This window comes from Mus caroli, chromosome 1 (genome assembly GCF_900094665.2).
Source record: "Mus caroli chromosome 1, CAROLI_EIJ_v1.1, whole genome shotgun sequence".
Classification (NCBI taxonomy): Eukaryota; Metazoa; Chordata; class Mammalia; order Rodentia; family Muridae; genus Mus; species Mus caroli.
In genome coordinates this window covers 72,714,535-72,725,041 of record NC_034570.1, presented here as the reverse complement: position 1 = coordinate 72,725,041, position 10,507 = coordinate 72,714,535, and the positions used below count along the sequence as shown (strand labels likewise).

The 10,507-nt window shown below is 40.2% G+C and overlaps 1 protein-coding gene across 2 annotated transcripts; it reads left to right on the top strand.

The window, feature by feature from the left end:
- The first annotated feature begins 1,839 nt into the window (after window positions 1–1,839).
- Window positions 1,840–7,573, top strand: Scg2 (secretogranin II). 2 transcript variants are annotated; one of them, XM_021175738.2, is made up of 3 exons: window positions 1,841–1,990; window positions 4,924–5,890; window positions 6,011–7,270. In XM_021175738.2, the coding sequence occupies exons 2-3, from the start codon at window positions 4,938–4,940 to the stop codon at window positions 6,789–6,791; spliced, it is 1,734 nt and encodes a 577-aa protein (XP_021031397.1). In that variant the 5' UTR covers window positions 1,841–1,990; window positions 4,924–4,937; the 3' UTR covers window positions 6,792–7,270. The 2 variants fall into 2 exon arrangements, with proteins under 2 accessions (XP_021031386.1, XP_021031397.1); XM_021175727.2 differs by having other exon boundaries at window positions 1,840–1,990; window positions 4,924–7,573.
- Window positions 7,574–10,507: the final 2,934 nt, after the last annotated feature.

The window sequence follows — 10,507 nt, the reverse complement described above, 5'->3', positions numbered from 1 at the left end:
CCCCCCTCCCACCCTGCTTCCCAACCCACCCACTCCCCCTTCCTGGCCCTGGTATTTCCCTGTACTGGGGCATATAATCTTCCCAAGACCAAGGGCCTCTCCTCCCAATGATGGCCGACTAGGCCATCCTCTGCTACATATGCAACTAGAGACAGGAGCTCTGGGGGGTACTGGTTAGTTCATATTGTTGTTCCTCCTATAGGGTTGCAGACCCCTTTAGCTCCTCGGGTACTTTCTCTAGCTCTTTCATTAGGGGCCCTGTGTTCCATCCAATAGCTGACTGTGAGCATCCACTTCTATGTTTGCCAGGCACTGGCATAGCCTCACAAGAGATAGCTATATCAGGGTCCTGTCAGCAAAATCTTTCTGGCATATGCAATAGTGTCTGGGTTTGGTGGTTGTATATGGGCTGGATCCCTGGGTGGGGCAGTCTCTGGATGGTCTTTCCTTCTGTCTTAGCTCCAGGCTTTGTCTCTGTAGCTCCTTCCATGGGAATTTTGTTCAGCTTTCTAAGAAGAAATGAAGTATCCACACTTTGGTCTTCCTTCTTCTTGAGTTTTGCAAATGCCACAAAACTTTCAAAGCCTTCTGAATAGCCTTCTCTTTAGTGCTTTCCAATGTATATTAAAATAATCTATCTTTCATCCCCATTGACTAAAGCCTTCTTAAAGCCAGAAAACTATATTCATTTTTTCTTTTCCCAGTAGTTCAAAAACTATCTGGCACCTCATAAGCATTATAACTCAGTTGGTGGGTAGATAAAATTGGAATGTGATTGTTCAGTCAGCAGAGACTTTTAGAGGACCTCATACAACAAGATTCTCTCAGTTCTTGGAAATATATTTCAGTATATACAGGGTTAGAGGACTCACATCTTTAATAAAATAAAGTTAAAAATTTAGACCTGTATAAATTATTAAGGTACCTAATCAGGTTCCACGGCAAAGCACAGCCATGGTTATGAATTATAAATCCAAGAAGCTGTGAGTTAACTCCGACATTGTTCCTTGGGTGGTTCTCATTCATTGAAGTTAGTCACCTCAACTTACTCAACCAAAACCTAGAAGTATTTCTGTGGTACTATGTTCTCTTGATGTCAAGAGGGTTCTAGGCATATGAAAATCTCTCAATCTCTCTCTTCCTCTCCCTCTCTCTCCCCCCCCCCCCNCTCTCTCTTCTAGCAGTAATCCCTCCCTTCCTGGTAGGCAGTTTGTTTTTTGGAGCACACAGTTTCTTAGCTATCTCTTGCAACACCTGATTTTGCTGAAGATTTGAATGGCCTCATATAGAAGTATCAACAACTTGAGCGTCCGTGAACTCTCATTTTGAACACTGCTGAAAGAATGAGTTGATTCTCATAAAAAAAAAAAAAAAGCATCTCACCTTTTTTGTTCAAACTAAACAGAGTTTTAAAACAGTTCTGCCTGGAGTCATGATATGAAATACAATCTATCATATTTGCAATGTTCTGTTCAATTGTGGCTGCACCAGGAAATGAGAACGTATTTCTTTATAGGCACAAATAAAAAGATAGTCATTATCTGTAAAATTCTTATGACATGGCAGCAAGCGCAAGAAACCTTTCTAAACAAGGCGTGAAAACGCAGATGAGATGTCCTTGCAATTAGTCATGTCTGTCTGACAGATTTCTTCCTTTCTAAGGGAATTTGTGCTGAACATTTTATTTCGAGCCTCAGAGATTTTGATAAAAGAAGGGGGAAAAAGCTGTAGTTTTTGCTACATAAGACAGGTGGCGTAAGCATGCAACGCTTTAAAAAATATCTAAAGTGATTGTTTTCTCTCGGATTCTTTGAAAAAGCTCGCCTGCGCTGGGGTTTGAGGCTGAGCCGGTGACGTCAGCGTGGAATGCGGAGTCAGGCGCCCAGGCTCTCTATAAGCCGAGGAGCTGTCCGGTGCTGAAACGGCCCGAGCCCTCACTCAGCGGCAGAGAGGAGCATGCTTGGAGCCTTTCACATAATATAAGACAGAGGTAAGACTGCTTTCTCTTCTATTTACTGGAAAGTTCTCAATTGCGTGTCCCTCCCTGTTTTCCAAGATGAGAGGAAAAAGACAGTTGGCAAGCTTATATTGATAGGATAACCGGACAACCTGCTGCTTTTTAGGCAAGGATACTCTATACTCGTGTGGCTAAATGAGGGATTCTGTGATTTACAGGACTTGTCAGAGAATATGCATTAACTATAATGTTACTGAGAAAAACTGTATGCAAGGAGAGCAGAAAAGTTGAGAATTTTAATGTCAACATGCCGATTAATGTAAAGTTAACCAAACCTTATGTTTTGATTCTTTTTCTAATGTGTTCTTTTTCTCCTAAGAGTCAGATATAGAACCAAAAATATAATTTTATATGCTTAATAATCTTAACAGTCAGTTTTCAAGGATTCAAATGTCATCAATCATATGAGTCACAGAGGCAAAAAAATTAGATTTGTTTTCTTTCTTTGATATTGACCTTATGGGAACTCTGAATTAATTATTAAGTGTTTTATGAACTGGTATATTCCAAAAGGGCTTATGTTATTATGTGCTAATTTTAGTCTTGAGAAAGCAGTTTAGAATAATTTTGAACATTGACATTTTCCCCTTTTGAAAGGTGAACTGTTACTTTGTGGGAAAGGTTTATGTTATTAGGAATCACAGAGAAATGATAACTTTGAATCCAGGGAAGAAAATATATAGATCGGTATAGACTGTGATTGTAATTTTTATGTGTTGGTTGGAAAAGCTGATATGTTACTTGCTGAAGAGGTTGATTGAAGCAAATTTATTTTTGTTTATCCTAACTAGGTGGGTTGTTTGAATCAGATTTACTAACGTGTTGATGGTTCAGCGTCAATGTTCCAGCTGATTTCATAGGAAAGATGTTTTTACTGTAAGGGGCATCAATAATAGCTGTCTGAGGAGACACAATGTTCCTACCATTTAGACTTCAGAAAATTAAATTTTAAATCAAACACTGTGTAAGATGTTAGAACTATTAAGGCCATCTTCACTGCTTGCAAGAGCAGCTCCTGGAGAAATGAAGTCCTTTGAGTGTTAGAAGCAATAACGGTGTCATCTAAAGTAAACCGGAGTCAGCGGCGAGTCGGCCATGCATGTTAGGCTGTGGTTCAAACTGCAATGAGCATTTTTTCTCTAATTCTACAGAAAAACCTCCCTTCAAAGTAGTGGGTTCTCAGATAGTCACGTAATCCATATGCTAAGATGTGTTAAGAATATGTCAAGATAATGATCTTAAAGCAAATGCACTCAATATGGCTTTCAAGATAACATTTAACATGACAGTAGTGAAAACTGATTGCCAAAGCTAAATCAATCCTGAAGTAATATGAAATATATTATATACACATAGAACCCTTTTTATTTAAACTTCATTATATCACTCACAAGTTTATGGGTACAGTTTCTTGAAGTAAGCATTTGTTTATTTTGGAAATGTTCTGTGTGTGCTTAAATAGCCTACCTGGTGGTAATCTTAATCAGCCTATGTATCTAAGCAAAGGAAGTTTCTATGTCTACAACCTATTGACAGCTCTAAAAAATTATAGCATTCATTATTAGCAAGATCTGTTAAGCAATATCTTGATGTTTAATCTAACAGGAAATTATTTTCACATAACTTTGCTTATTTGTCACAAACCAGGATGTATCGAAGATATGAATAAACTTATAGATTTATTTACATGCACTTGTTTACAAAAGAATTTTCAAGGGTTGAAATAGCTTCTCCAATTATCAGCAATGCCAAGCAGGAAACGTACAAGTGGTTCCTCTTACTAATCCATCTGTGAGATTTTAAAAATATTGGAGAAAAAAAATGAATGAAGGTTCTTTCCTTTTTTTCTTTTCTTTTCTTTTTTAAGTAGGAAGAATTCAACACATCGTCTGTGTTTATCTAAATTGGGAGTTACATAGTGGTTATTTTCAGATTTTCTAACAGTGTGTGTGAGTCATTTAAGATTTCACAGGTCCCTACAAAAATAGGCAGAGACATAAGACAAACTGAATCTGAACACTCAAAAGCTTAGAAATAGACTAGTTAAGTAAACTTATGTTCTCTCTGTAGCATCTGTTTATTTACTATACACTAGAGGAAAGATGAAAAATATAACCCTAATTGCATTTTGTAAGTCAGCCATAATACAATTATTTGAAGATTGGCACATAGAAAAATTCAAAAGTGTAGGTTATTAATTTTGCAGGCTTCCACATAAAGCTTCCATGGTTTAGTATACTAGCTGAGACCTGGGAGGACCCAGCTGCTGGGGATTAGTAGCTAACTTCTGGATTTATCATTCAGTGTGTTGACCAGGATCCATGCCCAAGGTACTCAGTGTTACTAACACTAATATGCTATATTACATCATCATATAGCTGTTGCATTTCTGCAACAAAATTGGAAGTCTAACTCAGAGAATAAATCAAACAGGCTATTATTTTGACACAATCTTATGGGATAATTATATGTATGTATGTATGTTAATATATATATATTATGTGTGTGTCATGAGAAATTATTTTCAAATTGATTTTAATAGAATGCTCTTTGAAGAAATTACAATACTTTACAAAGTCTTGTTTTGTTGAAAAGAAACATGATAAAAATCAAGCTGCTAGTTTGTAAATGAAAGACACACATTTAGAGAAGCCCCCTGTCAATGTTTTTCTTCAAAAGAATGTCAGACAAGCTTGATGCAAATGAGTAATGACTTTCCTATAGATTCCTATGGTTAGCTTGTGGGGATCATATAGGAAATATTCATCAACTTTAAGTAGTTTTCCTAGGTGTAATATTAAATTATTTCTTCTCCATTCTCCACTGTGGCTTGTGTTTTCCTTTTCTTCCCATAGTGCCTTCAAGCTTGAATCATCTGTGATAATTTGTATTTTCTATGTTTTCAGGAACTCTGTAAGACATGGCTGGAGCTAAGGCGTACCGACTTGGAGCAGTTCTGCTTCTTATCCACTTAATTTTCCTCATCTCTGGAGCCGAAGCAGCTTCCTTCCAGCGAAACCAGCTGCTTCAGAAAGAACCAGACCTCAGATTGGAGAATGTCCAAAAGTTTCCTAGTCCAGAAATGATCAGGGCTTTGGAGTACATAGAAAAGCTCAGGCAGCAAGCTCACAGAGAAGAAAGCAGCCCAGACTACAATCCCTACCAAGGCGTCTCTGTTCCTCTTCAACTCAAAGAAAATGGAGAAGAAAGCCACTTGGCAGAGAGCTCAAGGGATGCACTGAGTGAAGACGAGTGGATGCGGATAATACTCGAGGCTCTGAGGCAGGCTGAAAACGAGTCGCCATCTGCCCCCAAAGAGAACAAGCCCTATGCCTTGAATCTGGAGAAAAACTTCCCTGTGGACACGCCTGATGACTATGAGACTCAACAGTGGCCTGAGAGGAAACTCAAGCACATGCGGTTCCCTCTCATGTATGAAGAGAATTCCAGAGAAAACCCCTTCAAACGCACAAATGAAATAGTCGAGGAACAATACACACCCCAAAGTCTTGCTACCCTGGAGTCTGTGTTCCAAGAGCTTGGGAAACTGACAGGGCCAAGCAACCAGAAGCGTGAGAGGGTTGACGAGGAACAAAAGCTGTACACAGATGATGAAGATGACGTGTACAAGACCAACAACATTGCCTATGAAGATGTCGTGGGGGGAGAAGACTGGAGCCCCATAGAGGAGAAAATAGAGACTCAAACCCAGGAAGAGGTGAGAGACAGCAAAGAGAATACAGAAAAAAATGAACAAAGCAATGAAGAGATGAAACGTTCAGGGCAGTTGGGGCTCCCAGATGAAGATAACCGGAGAGAGAGTAAAGACCAACTCTCAGAGGATGCCTCCAAAGTCATCACCTACCTGAGAAGGTTAGTGAATGCTGTGGGCAGTGGGAGGTCACAGAGTGGGCCAAATGGGGACAGGGCAGCCCGGCTTCTTAAGAAGCCCCTTGATTCTCAGTCTATTTATCAGCTGATTGAAATCTCCAGGAATTTGCAGATACCCCCTGAAGACTTAATTGAGATGCTCAAAGCTGGAGAGAAGCCAAATGGGTTGGTGGAGCCAGAGCAGGATCTGGAGCTTGCTGTTGACCTAGATGACATCCCAGAGGCTGACCTAGACCGTCCAGACATGTTTCAAAGTAAGATGCTCTCCAAGGGTGGGTATCCCAAGGCACCTGGTCGTGGTATGGTAGAGGCCTTGCCTGACGGGCTGAGTGTCGAGGACATTTTAAATGTTTTAGGGATGGAGAATGTAGTAAATCAGAAGTCCCCATATTTTCCCAACCAATATAGCCAAGACAAGGCTCTGATGAGGATCCCTTATGGTCCTGGGAAATCTAGAGCCAACCAGATTCCCAAAGTAGCCTGGATCCCTGATGTTGAAAGCAGACAAGCACCTTATGAAAATCTGAATGACCAAGAATTGGGAGAGTACTTAGCCAGGATGCTAGTTAAGTACCCTGAGCTCCTGAATACCAACCAGCTGAAGAGAGTGCCTAGTCCAGTCTCCTCAGAAGATGACCTCCAAGAAGAAGAGCAGCTCGAACAGGCCATCAAGGAACATCTGGGGCAAGGAAGCTCCCAGGAAATGGAGAGACTGGCCAAGGTGAGCAAAAGGATCCCCGTAGGATCCCTGAAGAATGAGGACACCCCAAACAGACAGTACCTGGATGAAGATATGCTCCTGAAAGTGTTGGAGTACCTCAATCAAGAACAGGCAGAGCAGGGGAGGGAGCATCTTGCCAAGCGGGCCATGGAAAACATGTAAACAGCTTTAATGCCCAATTTCCCTTCTTTCCCCCAAGTAAGCCTCCTACATTTCTCTTAAGTGTGTTGATCTCTATCCTGTTGACAGTGTAATATCTTTAAAGTGATGTATAGGCAGATGACTCCAGGTCATTTTGGGGGATCTGCTTCACTTATTCTGAGCTGTTATGTTGTGTGTGGATGTGTGTAAATGTTATGATTCCCAGATTAAAAAATGTTCTTTATTCAAGAAAGATATCTATGATAGTGTTGGCTAATGTATCTAATGGTCATGGAATTGATGATGCTCACATATGATAAAGAGTATCCTATAATTATCTTGGAAGTTTTTAACATTTATTGAATTATTTTGTTACTGTCTGTAGTGTTTTGTGGAGTTCTGGAGCAAAACCAATAAAGCATTATAAATATATAGTTTTACTTATAAGGCCTTTTCTATTGTGTGTTTTATTGTTGATTAATAAATGTTATTTCTGGATACCTTTGGACTTTTTATTCTGGAAACCAGAGCCAACTGGTATGGATCAAGCAGCATGGAGCCAGAGGAGAAAATTATTACTGTCCACTGGCAACCCAGGTAAGAGACGAATCTTATATGTGATCATATTTTCTGCCTACAGGATGTTGTGAACATTCCCCAACAGCCTCACATCTCTTCATGTTTTCCATATACCTCATTAACAAAACTAGACTTTGGGTATAATTCTTACACTTCACATTGATTTATATAAGTAAAAGATATTAAACTTTCCCCACTCATCACAATGTGAAAATGAAAGAAAAAAGGGAAGAGAGGAAAAAAGAGAGGGAGGGAGGAACAGGACAGGAGAGAAGGAATGAACAAAGATATGGAGGGAGGGGGAGGGAGAAAGAGAGGGAGAAAGGGAGGAAGGGAGGAAGATAGAGTGGGAGGGAAGGGAAGAAGAAAGGGAGAGAGGGAGGGAAGGAGGAAAGAAAATAAGTTGCTGGGTATATGGCAAACAGAAACAACTACAGATTGGGAGGCAAGCTACACATCCACTGGTCACATGAATTCCCCAAAGAAAATGCTTATTGCAGAATGAGTGAACCATCATTGGCAAGGTGAGAACCAACTGGACCACATACTCTGTCTCCTGCTTTGGTGCATCAGGCCATTGTACACACCTGTTACAATGGATGTCACCACAGAGCATGACATCAGCATTCTGAGGTATCAAAGCTGGAATAACAATAAAGACCAAAACAACAAAAACAGCCAGGTGGGCAATAAACAAATAAATAGTCAATAATAGTTCTATATTCAGACACTATGTGAGATACTTCATATTCTTTAGCTCACTTGGTTCACACTAACTCACTGTCAAAGATGAATTTCAATATCCTACTTTGTATCTGAAAAAATTAGTAAAACTCCAAAAGTCACCCAGCATTCCCGGTTGCGAAGATTTGTAATTTTAGCCACTCCCTTATTCTGCCTGACTGGAAAAAGCCTTGGATGAAGGGTGGGGCACAGAATAGTGATAGGTTCATGGAATGATACAGATCATTTCTAAAGGATAGCATATATGCATGTGTTTGCATGTATGTGAGTATGTATGTATTTGTGTGTATGCATGTATGTGTGTGTATCTCATTAAATACAGTTTCCTTTTTTTTCTTTCTTTTTTGTCAGATCTATCTATCTATCTATCTATCTATCTATCTATCTAATAATCAGTCACTTTCATGAAGTTCTGGGATCTGTAGAAGGAACCTTAGAAGTGATTTTTCAGTACAGATTATATAACCTGTGGTTTGTATTTTCCAGTATCTTTAAGATTAAAAGTTCCGTTGTCAGAGGTAGGCTTATGAATGGTGGAGTGGAGCTTAACCCATCACTAACTATGACCCTCATGCACATGCCCTGTGCTGTTCTGGGGATTTGTCATGTTTGGAGTCAGATGCCAAGAGACATCCAGGAACAAACTGACGCTGACTCAAATTCAAGTTCAAATCCTGAGCAATTCAGAATTATCTCTGTGGTCTAAAACAGCACGTCATTCTATATGCCGCAGACACTGCCTGCACAGTACACACTCTCCAATACTATGCATTGTGCGTTAAGTGGCTTCTTGTATCCTGAGCTAATACATGACTATTTCATACAAGTCCTAAGCAGAAACATGACTGTGACATCCTCATTTGACCTAGTAGATTTTTTCCCTTACCATCGTGTTTAAACAATCTATGAAGATGTTGGACAGTGAGAACAAGCTGACAGGCATAGCCAGTCATGCTCCGGGATGGATGAACAGGACAGGGGGTGATGTTGTAGTTCTGCTACATCATACTGCATTTCTCTTAAAGCCTCAATTAGGCTTGATGTTTCATGAATCTCTAATAGAGACGTTGCAGGCGTCAGGACTGGCATTTGTGGTGATACTTAATTTGGATTATATATTCTTCACCCGATCTCCCCCAGACATCAGTCAGCAAACATCTCTGCCTTTTTGCAGTGCCGTCATATCCTCAGCTATTGACTCACCAGAGTTACTAATTTCTGATTCATTTTTTTCATGAATACTTCACTATGTTGCTCTTTAGCATAAGAAATGAGGCTTCAAGTACCATTCAAGGATGCAGATGATAAATTAATTGGAATTAGAGCAATATTGTCCCTCTCTCAGTTAGAAGCCTCCTTCATCAGAAATCAAGCTCTCTAAGTATATGCTTCCAAAGGTTAACACTGGGAGATGAATCTGGACCTGTCCTTCAGAGGAGTCCATGTCTCTACCAGCCAGAATCAGATGGGGGCCTACCATTCTATCTGCTTTCTGTAAGACTCCTGACAACCCAGATCTTCAACCCTTTCAGTGTGCATGGTCTATTTACTCAGCTCCTGTGGTGGTTTGAGTGAGAAATATTACCCATGGACTCAGGTATTACAACACCTGGTTCTCAGTGGGTGATGCTCTCTGGGGAGTTTGAGGTTATATAGCCTTGCTTCTTGAAGGGTATCTCTGGGAGCAGGCTTTGAGAGTATATAGCCTTGCTATATGTATAGTCCATTCTCTGCTTGCCTTTGAAGATGTGAGCTCTCACCTGTCTGCTCCCACGGCCAGGTCTGCCCTTTCTAGCATGCATACCTGACATGATGGGTTCTCATCCCTGTGGAACCATAAGTCAAAATAAATTCTCTCTCCCTTAAGTTGCTTTTGGCTGTAGTGTTTTATCATTGCCACAGAAAAGTAAGGGAAACAAACAGCCTTGGGTACAATTAGCATTGTTCTTACTTTGTGCTCTTTGTAAAAAGCCTTCCCCATTGTCATCACCTCTCACATCCTGGCCTCCCTAAACTGGAATTTCACTTTTCTGAATCCTAACTCCTAATATTCTATAGCCTCTTAGTCTATACCATTTGATACCCAAGTCAATCATAAACAGAAACCCTGTACCCACTTCTGTTAACACCCCTCCCACTTCTTTCTCTAAGAGAACCTAATCGACCCTTAGTTTCTGCTTCTTTCCAGTGCAACTCCCTGCTTCTTATTTTACTGCCTGTAATGCCCTCTTTGTGCATAAAGTGTAAATCTCACATAGCACACATTATATCTCTCTGTGGTGGTTATTTTTGCCCCAGGTCACTTCCCCTCACCTATGTAAGAGAGTAATCATGTTGGTTAGTTTTAATAGTTAGCTTGACACAAACTAGAACAACTTGGGAAAGAGTTCTCAGAGACTGCCTAGATCATACTG